This window comes from Lepidothrix coronata, unplaced genomic scaffold (assembly GCF_001604755.1).
Source record: "Lepidothrix coronata isolate B3197 unplaced genomic scaffold, Lepidothrix_coronata-1.0 Scaffold68, whole genome shotgun sequence".
In the NCBI taxonomy this organism is placed as follows: Eukaryota; Metazoa; Chordata; class Aves; order Passeriformes; family Pipridae; genus Lepidothrix; species Lepidothrix coronata.
The window spans coordinates 1,439,498-1,454,081 of NW_016690248.1; the positions used below are offsets into that span (position 1 = coordinate 1,439,498).

The 14,584-nt window shown below is 40.6% G+C and overlaps 1 protein-coding gene across 3 annotated transcripts in view; it reads left to right on the forward strand.

Annotated features, from left to right (window-relative positions):
• The window catches only part of AFF3 (AF4/FMR2 family member 3), a 329,927-nt gene that overhangs the window by 148,420 nt on the left and 166,923 nt on the right, over window positions 1-14,584 (forward strand). For all 3 annotated transcript variants that reach the window (XR_001875384.1, XM_017818481.1, XM_017818482.1), the window contains exon 4: window positions 3,505-3,549. Coding sequence is in view for 2 of the 3 variants with exons in the window: in XM_017818481.1 (XP_017673970.1) it covers window positions 3,505-3,549 (45 nt within the window). In the remaining variant the exon portion in view is untranslated. The remainder of the gene's footprint in view (window positions 1-3,504; window positions 3,550-14,584) is intronic.

The following is a 14,584-nucleotide window of genomic DNA, read 5'->3' on the forward strand; positions in this document are numbered from 1 at the left end:
ATGCTCCTGGCTATTTCTTCAGCAGCCACTGCTGTCATCCTCAGCAGCAGCTCCTCACATCTAGCCTGCACTCCAGCCACCCATGTGTGCAGATATTTGGTGTCCCAGTCCATACTGACTGAGGGATGGAGGTAATGGGCACAGCATCATCGGAGGGGGAAGAGACTGGAGCCCACTTCCCCGACAGCTCCCCAAGACTTGCCACTATTTTGCTGATGGTCCACTGGAGGTTCAGTGAGGCAAGTTTGTTATGACAGATTGCAAAGCACAAAGGGAAACAAATGAGACAGGTTCATCAGTGTCAGAATAAATACAGGGGAGCAGCTGCTTAGCTTAGTTGGCAACAGCAGCCTCAAAATCTTTATCTTGTTTTGATTTTACATTTTTTTAAAGTAACTAAAACATTTATTGTACAAGTGTGCTGTGGCTGTTGAAGGGGTGGATGGGACTGCCTTGCACAGCCTGCCAGCTCTGCCAACATAAGCCTCACGTCACACAGCCAGCACTGACGCAATAGCCTTCAGATCAGGCAAGCTCACTGAAGCAAATAGCACGCCAAGTGCTCTGTGGTGCTTGTTCCCTGCAGTTATTACAATCTCTTCTTTTAATTCAGATTTCAAGAAACATTTTCCAGCTTTTGTTTAATTTTCTTAATTAAACTATGGCCACAAAGTTTAATTCAGGTTGCCAGATTCCCAAACAGTGTGTATTCCTCTGTAATGTGAGTAGAGATGTAGTGGGGAAGAGCTTTTAAAGTGAGAATGGGGAGTTTTTTCCATGCCAACATCTACAGACCCTTTTCAGACATACCTTAGGTCCCACAATAATATTCTGCATTGTGCTATATGATATCATGACAAAAAAAACTCAACAATGGCCCCAGGTCATATCAAATTGAAGTTGCTTGATGTGTGTAGAGCATGGTCTCTTAACTGCCTTGACCTTTTTCTAGAAAATTTGATATCAACAGTAAATTTAGGATCCTAACAAGTGTTCAAAGCAAAAATAAATTTAAAAATTTATATTTGGCACTCAAAAGATGAAGAACAAAGAGGAAAATGTAGAATTTTAGGGGTTTTTTTTCCAAATAATGTTTCAGTCTTGCATATATTGTCTTTGGTTTTGTATTTCCAGCTCATTTTTCATCTTTTGAAAGGCTGTGTGATGATATTGAGGGAGAGATGTGAAAAGTTTTTTACTTCCTGCCCAGAGAGATGATAGGCTAGGAAGAATAGCTAAAGTTTTAGTTCTGTGGTGATAGAAAACAAAATTTCTTGCTGATGAGTATTTGAGGACTTATTTAATTACACTTCTAGAAGAGTTACTTAATTTTGTAACAGAAGCTTGCTTCTAAACCTAGTCTGAAATAGCGTGTTGCCAAATTTACCTTCAGTAGTTTTATCCTCACACAGAAATAGAGGTCATTATTTTATTGTATGTTCAATGCATTGTATACAGCATAAAATGGTAAATCATCTAATCCCTCCTTCTGTAAGATGACAATGGACTTGAATAGAGAACTTAACATTGTTGTTAGTGGAATAACAAATTAATAGAAGGGGATTTGGGGACAGAAAGGGAAAAAAAGAGAAGAGAGAAATAGCAATTATCTAGTATGAATTTTTAAATTATTAAATATCCAAAGATCTTTGTGTTTCTGTCCATCTTGTTAGGTTCACTGGCAACATGAACACTGTTCCCCTGCTCCAGTAGCAGGAAGGTTGCACGTGGTGCTGTGCAGCTCCTCGGGGACAGGACTGAGGTCTGAACTGGGCTATCTGCTCAGGCTGCAGCTTCTGTTCTGCATTTGACTTTTTGCATGCTTAGTTCCTTTGCCTTTGAAATCAGCAATGTAATTCGTGGTGAACTGTAAAGCTGATGGACTTGTGTTGCACAAAAAAGAGTTAATGCGATTCATTTGTTTAACAGTCAAGGGCCATATTCAGCAAAGATTTAGCAGGAGTGAAAAGACAACAAAGTACTTAGGACTTTCTATGAATCAGTGTGAAATAATAGCCACAAAAAATTTAAAACCAGAAACTGTTGCCATGCATATGCGTGGCTGCCGTTCTCCTGCCCTTGGTTACAGCTGGTGGGCTGCAAGCGGCTGCAGATCCAGACCTCCTCAGTCACTCAGCTTGGGCTGGGGAGTGGTGGTGAAGGCGTCTAGGAGCAGGATTTGCACAAACGGACTAGTGGGATCATTTGGCACCAGTAGGCACAGAGGTATTCATTTTTGAAAGTCCCTGGTGATTTTATTGGGTGCATAAATACACATGTCATAGAGAAGTCTGATTTCCAGATGAGAAGAGTTCAGCAGTTTGGAAAATCAGATTACGTTGATATATCTCCAGGTGGACACCTGAAAATTAAGAGCATCTGGGTGTTTTTTGAAAATGAGAGAAGAGCAAGCTCACCTCTCTGCTCGTTTTTTGGGGACAGTAATTAATCAGGTTGGGCTTTTTTTCTGTCCCCTCCTCCCACATGGGAAGACCTTGAGCCCCAGTCCCCTGCCTCCTGAGTTAGTTCTATTCTGCAAAAGGAAGAAAACCTTTCTTTGGGGAATTGTCAGGGAGTTAATGTGGTGAAGTAAATCCCCAGAAAACTTGCTGGATGCAGCAGCCACATGTGTCTTGTGGAGAGCTGCAGGAGACAGGCATCCCCTCAGCATCAGTATCACATCCAAGGTATGCCCTCTCTTCCCAGCTGTGTTGGGCAGCGCAAGCAAACTGGGCAGAGGGCAGGCAGGAGAGCGGGGAGGGCATAATTATTGGAGGCTGGTGTCTCACACTTCCTTGTCCTTGCTGGCAAAAGTTTGGGTCCTAACAAACAACTAAGCTGAGCATGTAGGTGAAGCACTGGCTGGCTGGTTCCTGTGGGAGGAGAGCTGCTCTGCCAAATCTCTCAGTTCCTCTCTCCAGAGTGGCTCTGGAGTGAGACAAATTTGGGAGAGCCGAATTCGTCTGCACCCTCAGACCCACAATGTACAGGTGGGTTTAAGGTTGGCATTTTGGGAAATGGTAGTTCCTCAGGACAGCTGTGCTCAAGCTCAGTGTTGCTGCTTGTGCTGTAATCTCTGCAGGTGTCCCCTCAACAACATAGGTACATACACGGTCAGATTTCACACAGGCAGTGTCACTGCAGAGTCTTTCCTTCACAAAGGATGTGGAAAGATGTTATTTATTTGATATAAATAAATGCTCATATATATAATACTCATGCAATAGAGCCAAAACAACAGGAATCGCACCCAAAAATGGTGTAAACAAAATCCTATGAATTTATAAAATATGTTGACTGCAAATATTGCATCTTCCTGTTGTGCTGATGGGGAATAATTTGAGAATTTTAAACAGTGCAACTTCTCAGATACTGGAAGGACTTGCCCTCATTTTGAAACTGCAGTAGAGGGTGAAATATATTTCATGTGACAACCATGTCCTCAGACCTATTTGTTATTTCTTTTAAAAATATAAACAAACTGTTTTCTCATTTTGTTTACAGGACAGTGGAACAGGAGATAACAGCTGCATTGAAGAAATATTACGGGTAGGAATCCTTAAAAACCACATTTTTCCAGTTCCGTTTTGTTTACTCTGAAAAACCAAGAGAATAACAAGAATATTGCAGTTACTGCTGTTAAAATATTGCTCTTTTAGATTGTAATCTTTCTAAGAAAAAAGTAGGCAAAATTATTTTCTCATGAAAAAAAGTTGAAAAATCTGTGAGAACAACGTTTCAAAGCCTGTAGATTTCACTGCTACTTTATGCCAGTACAGCTGACCTTCACGCATGGAGAAGCAGATAATGGGATAAATTATAAACTGAAATGTACAATGATGTTTCAGGTTTACAAACCATGCAAAGTGCATGTTTCCATTAATCATGACTGTCAAAAATCTTAATTTTGAAGGGAGGTCTAGGAAGGTCATTTTCCACCTGGATTTAATTATGTAATGTCATTATGTTCATTATGTCCATTATATAATGACAGTGTGCAAAATCCATACTTATTTCCATATTTCATTATTATTTCTTTTATCTTAGTAATTTCTAGTTTATTTTCATGGAGTAAATTAACATACATCCAGACATGTCTTGGTTGAATCAACTTTGATAGTGATTATTTTCTGTGGCAGACAAATTTCCAGACAGTGAAACTTTTCCATATATTTTAACTCATGGGGTTTTCGGTTCTTTTTCAAAAATGATAATTCAGTAATTCATAATGCTTATAAATCTGATCTAATAGTGATTGAAACACAAAGGAAGGTAGATGGAATGATAAAACCTCCCTCTTACTGTCTGCGCTTCCACCTCTTGGATATCAACTACCCAATATTTCTGACAATTTATAAACTACAGGGCTATAAATATTTGGTTTAGAGATTAGTAGTGGATTACGCCCGTTGTTTCTAAAGGCATTTCTCCATTCTCCCTCAATATCTTAAATGCAGCTTTTAATTCTTAAGCTGGACAAAGAGTTTATTGACAGTTGATGATGATATATTGCTTATGGCTTCACTGGCAGAGTTTTTGCTTAGCTAACATTTACAAAATAGGCTTTTGTAAGACTGAAACGTATATTCCACAAGCCTTAGCCACAGTCCTGCTTGTTTGTCACAGATTAGTAGCAGATATCATGAATTCATGATTTGATGAGGCTCAGACACCCCTTTTTTATGCAAGGCTTTTAAAACTAAAAGCCAGAGAAGCTGACTTTAGGTTCTGCAATTTGTGTCATGCAATTAGGAAAAACGTAGAAGAGACACAATTGCTTCCACACAGAGAAAGATGGATATGTAAGAGACCCCAGCTGAGAAGAAAAATGCGCTGTATGACTAGAGATGGTAAGGTGTATCTCCAAACCTGTGAACACAGCTACTGCTCTCTCTTTTTTTCCCTTTGGCATGTTCCTCAAGAAATATTTTTATCAAGCTTGATGATGGGCAGCCTCTCCAATCTGCTTATCCTCCAGGTCTGCAACCTGGGTATCGCTTACTATTCTGAAATTCCCTCATGTCTCTGTGTCTAAGATTAAACATAAATCTTGTAGGCTGTTACTCTCTATGTAGCATTTCTACCTGAATCTCTATATTCATAAGGGTGTAAGTCTCAGGTCCAAAATTCTCATTACACACTTTGATTGCTGCAGCATCCTTCCCTTGTTTTTGACAAATGCAATGTTGCCCACCTCGATCCGTGCTGCTGCACAGATCATTTTCCTAGCTTGACATCTTGCCCAAAAACATTTGTCTTTACATCTCACCAATGTCATCTCCTTCTCTATCACATCAAGTACAGCTATTTGTCTCTGGTTTTGAGGACTCAAGTCTACCAGTCCATGCTAACATGTTAGATCCCACTTTCGCTTACCCAGTGATACCAGCCCCTGTCAAACTGTTGCTAAGTTTTACATCAATGAGTTTCTCCCATGCTTCCCCTGAGATCTGGGAAGAGCCTTGAAGACTTTCCCAATAAGTTCCATAGCTATCTTCCAGTCCTTTCTTAAGGACCTCCTTTTTCCCAAGCATGGTGGGAAACCAGTGGTGAAGTCAGGGCAGTACCACTGTTTCTCATGGCTGCACATTTCTGCTCCTCTTGTACTTTCCCTTGTAGTACTCTCTCAGATCAGATATATCTATCTGCACTCTTTTGTACTGAAAAGTGGATTTTCTGTGTCAGGAAACTGCTGTGTAGTACAAAAGCACTGCCTAGGTAGTCTCACAATACACATCCAGATCAGCAGTGGTGGTTGTCACTGCTAGTTGGTGAAAACAGCAACAGTAATAACAAGTCTTTGCTATTCACTTTGTAAATTACTGGCATCCAGATTTTTCCAGCCCTCCCCATGCCCTCTTTTTGTCCCGAACAGGTCCATGAAGTTGTAACGCAGATTTTCTGCTTTTCTGAAACAGACTGTTTATAAGGAATGCCATTTCTATGTTTTTTGTTGGAGATGCTATTACATAGTAAAGGCAAAGTTTAGCTTCTTTTCAGACAGAATATAGGAAGAATATATACAGGTGCCCAAAGGCAGACAGGCAAAAGCCACAGGAGCTTCAATACCTGTGTTCCCCTAATAAAAGATAGCTGGTGTGCTGAAATGTATTTATTATAGGAAGAACCAGTCCTACTGTATGGAGCATCAGCAAAAGGAAGAAGATGCTTAAAATTCATCTTTTTAAGGAACATTGCACCCTGTTTTAGCTGTCTCATGCACAACACAAAGCAGAAAACATCCTCTCTTTCTAGGTAGTGTGTTCCTTGGACAAGTCAGGATGTGGCTTTTCCAAGGAACAGATACTTCCATGGCATGTCCGTGTTTCCTCAGTCAAGACCAAGAGCAGTAGAAAGTGTACTCCAGATCTGCTCCGTCTGCTTCTCTGCATTCCCTTCCGCCCAGCAGGTGGGGAAAGGCAAGTGCTGGTTTGTGCACAGATCTTGTCACCCTCTGTTTTCGGAACATCACCATGGCCGGAGCTAACATCTGAACCTGGGCTGCAAAATCAGTTTAGTCAGGGTTTAAAATCACCAAATCTTATTTTGCACTACCTGAAGCAAGAATTTATAGTCTTTTTGCTGTCTAGTGCAACACAGGGTGCCACAACTTAAGTCTAGCCTTTTTTTGATGTTGTTTTACCAAATGTATCAAAGCTCTGTAGACTTTGTAAACTGACAGATCCTTCTGCACAAAACTGCAACTTCCAGAGAAAGCCCCCAAGAACTGAGATGCAGAACTGCTTCCAGTCCTTAAGGAGGTTCACACAGTCACACTGTCAAGACTGGAGCTGTTGTGAGGTCTCCTGCTGAGTTTATAATCACTGCAGGAATCCTGAACCTCATCTAACCCCATGCACTAATTTATATCAACTTCTTCAAAGTGCAGTGACTTCTCTGTATAACTGCAGGCACACACATTGAGGATAGAGAAACTTCCAAGAGAGCCTTCAGTGTAAATAACTCTACTAAGACCAAGTTACAGATGTTATGTCAAAACATGAGATAGAAGCCTCATTACTTGCTAGTAGATGTAAAAGGCAATTCCTTGTAAGCTTTTGCATTGTTTGTAGAAGACATGATAGAAAACTTTGAAGTGGAAAATAAAAGTTAAGACTACACAAATATCCTTGATGCTACCGTGCATGGAGCAGTTCCTGTGTGAGTTCCTGAGACATGGTCAAAGCCAACCTATTCACTTCCTTGCTAAAACACAGGCTTGCTAAGCAAGATTAGTTCAGTTCTGGGGTCCCCAGCACAGAAATGACATCTGCCTGTTGGAGAAGGTCCAGAGGCGTGCCACCAAGATGATTAGAGGAATGGAGCACCTCTCCTATGAGGAAGGGTTGAAAGAATTGGGGTTGTTCAACCTGGAAAAAAGACAGCTTAGGGATGGCCTAATTGCAGCCTTCCAGTGCCTGAAGGGAGCTTATAAGAAAGATGGAGAGGGATTTTTTACAAGAGCATGTAGTGACAGGACAAAGGGGAATGGATTCAAACTGAAAATGAATTTAGATTAGGTTTAGATTAGATATTAGGAAAAAATTCTTTACTCTGAGGGTGATGAGGCCTGGAACAGGTTGTCCAGAGAAGCTGTGGATGCCCCATTTCTGAAAGTGTTCAAGGCCAGGCTGGATGGAGCTCTTAGCAACCCAGTCAAGTGGAAGGTGTCCCTGCCCATGGCAGGGGGGGTTGGAACTAGAAGGTCTTTTGAGGTTGCTTCCAACCCAAACCATTCTGTGATTCTATGATAGTAATTTTGGCTGATTTCTATTTGAATATATTAGTGTGTGGAACCATGTATTTTGTTACAATTGGTGGAGTTTGGAGTAAACATTTGTTTTGCTGTAGTACCTTCAAAAAACGGGAGCAAGAAGAGTCCTGCCTCTCTACTAAGTTAACTGTTGCAACCAATATTGGATGCATTCTGAGTATATTTTGCTATGGATTTAAGGAGTAAGGGAGTGTGTCGAGTGCAGGCAGCTCTTGATTTGTAAGGTAAGTGGTTGGAGATTGATCTGGCTATTCTTACAGTCTTAACTGTGATTTCCTACAGTTGCAGTAGCTTTGTTGAAAGGAAACCCACAGGCGAGCTGGGCTTTTAATTATTGAAGATGTTCTTTGTGAGTTCCCTGGATTTTTTGTGTTGACATGGCAGGTGTCATTGAACTGGTGAGAGACTAACATACTTTGAGTGTTTAGCCTGCAAACAGTGTTCATCTGCAGGATGAGGAGACAGTAGGAAGCTGATGGAGCAACAGGAATGCAGAGAAAGGACTGGAGAGAAACCAAGCTCAGCAGTTAACACAGAAGAAGCCACCTCCTTTGAAATGGCATGGAGCAGTGGGCAGACAGGATGGGGTGTGGGGTGGAGAACAGATAAGTTTCTTTCAAGGAAGATGGAAAAAGCGGTTGGGGAGGCAGCGAAAGGACAGGAACTCTAGCTGTGAACATCCGTCCCAGTGAAGGACAACTCTCTGTGGTACCATGAACCTCCTGTCCAAGGATGAACACCCTTTTGCAAATTACCTTGCAAATGTCACTCCTCATGGCCACAGGACATCCACTTAATGAAAACATGACACTTTAGGTGTGATGGATCTGATGAATGATTTGCTTGAGTCTCTCTACCCTGTGAGTCTAATCAGAGTATGTAAAGTACTGTACTTCTTATTTGAGCAACATAAAAAAAAAATGAATAAAAACAGAATCTCATTCTGCATTTTTTCCCTTCCCCACTTGGAATCCCTTGGCTCATTACCAGTCTTGCTAATTCTTTAGCAGAAGGCATTAAGGATCAACCTATCAAATATTCAGGGCCTTTTTTCAAACATGAACAGCCGTATGTGCTGTTAGATCAGCTGCACTCCATCAGCTGACTGAATTAAAACAAGAGCAGAGGTAAATTATAAACTGTCTGCACAAGACATGTCCCGTGAAAACATGAAATCCTACCAAACACACTGTCACTGTGAATAAGCATCACAGTCAGTGGAGCACGTGTCAATACTTAGAGGAGAGAAAAATCAGTTTCTTAGAGGTAAGTTGTTAGTTCAACAACTGTGAACTGCTGCCTTGTAAACGTTAATGACTGTAAGACCCCACTGGCTATAGTTAAGCTCCTGGTGGAGTTGGACATGTGAAGAATTACAGAACACAAATATGGTAATCAGCAGTATATTTCTAAACACTACTCTTGCTTTCCAAAGCAAAGGGAAAACCCTACACATGGAATGAGACCCACTTTGCTGTTCAGTGCTGGTTCAATAACTGCCTCTGCACTAGCAAAGCATTTCATTGCAGTCTCACTGCTGGAAAGAAATTGCTGGGCTACTATTGCTGGGCTACTCTGGAAAGGAGAGGAGGAGGCAGCACCTTCATGGAGAATTTCAGATTGGCTGTTGTGATGGAACTGGGTGGGAAAGTCCTGGAAAAGTTGCAGGAGGAACACACCAACTTCAGGCAAAATAGAGATGGGGGGTGAGACAGAAGGTGTGGAAACTTAGAAGCAGCCCCAGTTTGCTGACACTTGATTAGTCTCATTGAATACAGAAGTACTCCAGAGTGTCAGAATCGTATTAAAAATGTATCAGATGCATAAAATATCACTTTTTTTTCAATGAAGTCTTTCAGAACTTTCACAGCACAGCTTTGCTTTTAGTATCCTAAATTTCAAGCAATTAAAGCATTATTTTGGCTCATGTATGCTGTTAATTGCATTTCTTCAATATTATTCTTCTTGTCTTTCTTACTCAAATAAATGAAAAATCATACATACCCAAGAGTGTTTGAAAAATCTATCATTTTACCCAAAGCATTAAATCCCAGAAACATTAAGACATAGTTTGAGACATTTAATACAACCTCCAATACTCAGCTATTAACATTGCCCTTCTTACCACACCATACATCCAGCTCATTTGTACAGTATCTTTTCTATTGCAGTCACTGTACCCATGTCAGCTTTCCTCCAGCCAGCCTGGGTACAGCTAGTGGTGTGGATGGCAGCACCACAAAGCTTCAGCAAGCTCTGTCTGGAGCTTCTCCAGCTTTTCAGTGAGAATTAGCATTCCATGCAGTACCTTGTGCTGCTAGAGCAAAATTAGCAGCAGTACCAGAGCTAAAGATATTTTGTCTTTGTCCATGTAAGCTGCAGTGACTAGAGGGGACCCATACCTTTGTACACCACCATCCCCTTGACTCCTCACACCATGACAGCTCTCAGGATACGCCAACTGTATGTGGTGCCTTGGACTATCTCTGTGTGTCTGCTGCACCCAGGGTCTCTCTGTTACCTCTTTCTCCATCCAAAAGGCTGGGGGGAGGTTGCTTACTTTTCACAGATTTTGGCCCTTTTTGGGCTTTCTCAAATCATCACAGTCCCTCTTCTAATGATCTGTTACTTATTATCAGCTCATCTGAACAGTAACTGGTCCTGGCTTGGGCACCATGAATGGCACATCCTTTTTATTTCCCACATTGTGATTTTCAACTGTCAATAAACCTTCAGAGCCAACATGTTAAGCCCAGACATGTAAACATAGCTTCCCTGGCCCTTAACATATAGAGTCTGAAGTACAGAACACCATGTAAAATGGCACTAAAATACTCTACTAACAGTGGTGATGTCAACCAACCATAAATCAGTTGTACATCAGCTGCCCCCCAAATTGTCATAGTTGGATTTTTGCTGCTGTCACTGTTTTTGTTGAAAATATTGTCTCAAAGGAGTCTGAGATTTGATATATGCTGTATATTTAAAAGTTGAACATAACAAATCTTGGTATCAATGAAAAAATACCACCTCGAAAAGGCAAAAACTATAAATAGTTTAGTGGAAATAGGAAATCAGGCTAGAAAATCTTACATGGGACTAAGACTTACAACTAATGCCACTCAAAAGTAATGTCTTTCAGTCTTCCAAGTTCTAATGCAGGACATGGAGGCACATTCTGTGGCATTAGCTACCAATATGCTGGCACTGACATTTTCAAATACAGCAAAATCTGATGTGTTTTGAATTGAATAGGGTGGTACAGAGGAAAGAGACCCGTATTCTTTTTAGAACTCAAGTAGCTGATGTGCAAAGGCTTTGTGTTAGGGAAAGGCAGGTCAGTATAAAAGACCCGATGAAACACTATAGTGCTAATGTGGTGGAATTAATTTTCAAAATTGCTGTTTTGTAGTGAATGTATACACTCTGTTATTTGACAAAGCAAGAGAGAATCCGGAATGAATTACCCAGCCTCTCTGCTATGCAAAAAAAAAAAAAAAACAGTAAAATACTTAATAATTTTTCCCTCCATTTAGAGTGTTTTACAAAGCTGTAAAAAAGGCACAATCACCGTCTTGTTCCAATACAGAGAAGTGATTCCTTGTTATTAATGGCAAAGGGCCAAAGACATCCTCATTTTGTATATCCCTGCTACTGATCTTCTGAGGCCAACAGAATTAATACCATAATAATACCAGAAAGGATCTGTGATACCAGTCCTGATGAAAGAAGAATAAAATTTGGGCAATAGCAAGTATCTGCACTACTGTGAGCCTGAGATTTGATGCCTTCAGTTGCCACCTTTAGAGAACAATCTACATTCTACCCCCTTGATAAAATTCACTCAAAATAATTGAAGTTACAAAGGAAGTGTAACTTGAGATGACAGCAGCATCCTCCAGTATACCCTATGGTGACAGTGCTTTCCTCCTTGATTAAATAGGCACTAAGGAACCAAACCAATCAGAGAATAGAAGTAGATGCTGCTACATGATACATTTTCCACCCAAGTTAATGTTCCCATTTTCTTTACCATGTTTCCAGGGATAGGTGTAGAGGAGGGACAGACCTGCTGCCATCCCCACTGTAAATTGTGGCACTAAACCTGCATTATATGGGAAAACTTTTGTTTAAACCTGTTTCAAAATGGCTTTTTGTGGTCTCTTTGCAAACACATGCTTCTTCTTCCCAAGACCCCCCACGGTAGTTTTATCTCAGGAATGTCCTGAGATGTCGTAAGGTGTTCTCATTGGACCTTGTTAACCCCTTCCTGTGATTGGGTGTTCCTGTAAGCCCCTTGAGACTTCTAATTGGTTACTCTGTGAATCCTCCAAAACCCTATAAATGTAACATCCCCAACAATAAGCACTCTCTTGCCTCCTCTCCATGCCCGGTGTGCTGTCTCCGTGCCGGCCATGGGGCCACGTGCGTGGGGGGAAGGGGGAGCACCTCTCCCCTCCAGGCTCAGGACCTGAAAAAACCCCTGGTGCTGGAGTTCCCTTTCCCTATCCTTCAAGACATCGGAATGGTTCCTCAAATGGAAATGGAACTAGAACTGGGCCGCCCCATGCCATGGGGGGAAAGGGAGCCAGAGTAAATCGTGTCTCTGAAAACCTGCATTAGATCAAGATGTGTGTTTCAGTGGTCGACATTACAGATGTACTTCATCCATGCACCTTTTCCTGTCTCCTACACAAATATTTTCAATAGACATTCCCTTATATCTAGGAAATTCCTCTCTGGTGCCCGACTTTCCACAACTGGAAATGATCAATGGGGACTCTTCCACCACTGTCACATTTTCATCTGACCCAGGATGCATGAGCTCCCAGTTTATGTCTGAGAGAGGCAGCTTTCCTCATCTGGGGGCTGAGGCAAATAGTCTTTTGTTAATCTTATTTAATCATCTTTAGGAGCAACACATGAGTTAGCTTTGCTTGGCAGAAAGACTTTAAGGAAATTGTGGGAGAAAAGAGGAGTCTAATAAAAGGAAATTAAACCGCTTTCAAGAATAATCCACTGCAATGTCTGTACTAATAAGTAAAATGGACTAATAACTGTTCTCTTAGCCTGAGGACAATTGGTGTTACATGGCTCATGCCCAAAGAGCTAAACTCTCTTACAGCCACTCATGAAGCAGAGTGGCTTCACCCATGCTGCCTGTTGGGAGAGACCCCGAGCATGCAGGGATTTTATCTGGAAGAGCTGACCCCAGTCAAAACCATGCTAGTGTCAGTGATTTAATGATACACACAGTTGCGGGCCATCACTGTTAGGAGAGATGCAGTCTAATTTTCTGTACAGCACACTAGGCTTCCTCTGGCTCTGTGAAAAAACTCAAAGACTTTGGAGAATACAGTACAAGCCACACTGCAAAAAATGGTGATTGAAAATCTCTAACATTTTTAATTCTGGCATCTTTTTGCTATTGTAGTTCACTGCTCTTGGGAGATATTGTGTTGAGTTTTTCTTTGAAAATGTGAAAGGTAAAATTTGATTTTGAAGGAAATTCAAGAACATACACAGCCATTTTTCTGCAGTGCTGTTAATAGGATACTTTAAGAGAGACTGGCTGAATACTGATCAAGTTTTCACCAACCAAAATGCCATAGTATCTGTCCTTCGTGGTTAGTGCTAAATGCCATTTACCGTGTATGGTACATTGTGTTATTCTTAGAGTTATTTTGGATTTAGTTGCTTAGGAAGTAAAATGCTATCAGGTGTGATGCAAAAGTGAGGTACTTGGAAAAGACGGAGTTATTTTATGCACAAATTATTAATGTTGCCTTAAATTATGGTATTCTGAGTCAGCCATCCAAACAGTACACTGTACAGATTATGATGAAGATGGTGATAAACCAGCACATTTCTGACAATTTCTGAAAATCTAATTTTTGCCAACAGAATTAATTTTATTAAATATATATATATATTTCCAAGAATATTGACTGTCCTTAAAGCCACACTATGTATAAGGGCTTACACGCAAACTTCAGTTAAAAACCATGCAATTTTATATAGCAATTGCAAGCCTGTTACTTTACCCTCAGAGGGGGAATAAGTTATTCAGAGTAATGACAACAGCTTAGTGGGAGAGAAGGTGGGCTTCATGCAGTAAAAAAGTTTCTCTCCAGCTGTGTGGGTTTTCCACGGGATTCTTTTCATTAATATTATCAAGTTATTTGTTATTTACTCATGAATGCTGAATAAATACTAAGCAAATTCAAGACATTATTAATTTTTCTGGTATTGCATGTACGCATATGTAATGGATCATTATAGCGCTGCATTTTCAACATACTCTAGTGTAAATGAGAAAAGCCCAATTAAAAAAACTGTAGACCCTGATCCAACCTTTGTTGACTTCAGATCCTGATGTTGAATTGAGTACCAAAAGAGAAAATTATGCCTATTGAATTGAGTAAACATTTTCTTCATTTGTCTGGGCGGCTCTTTTCTGTCACTGAAAACTATTTTTTGCTAAAAATGCCAACCCTTAAAAACTTAATGAAAAGCTGGAATAATTTAGCATGGACAAAAGGAGAGTAATTTTCCTTAGACGTTTCGTTTAATATGAACTGAATCCTAAAAGACCTATTCTCCTTGTGGTTTGTCAGAATAATTCTCGTTATAGTCAATAGGTACCAGGTATATATGCATCAACAGCAGAATAGACTGCTAAATAATATAGTTGCTGTCACAGCAGCTGGTTCTCTCTCATGTTCATCAGATGGGGAAGCTCGAAGCTGCAATAACCTCATAGTATAAGAAGGTGATGCTTGAAGAAATTTTTTTTTCTGGGAACAGGGG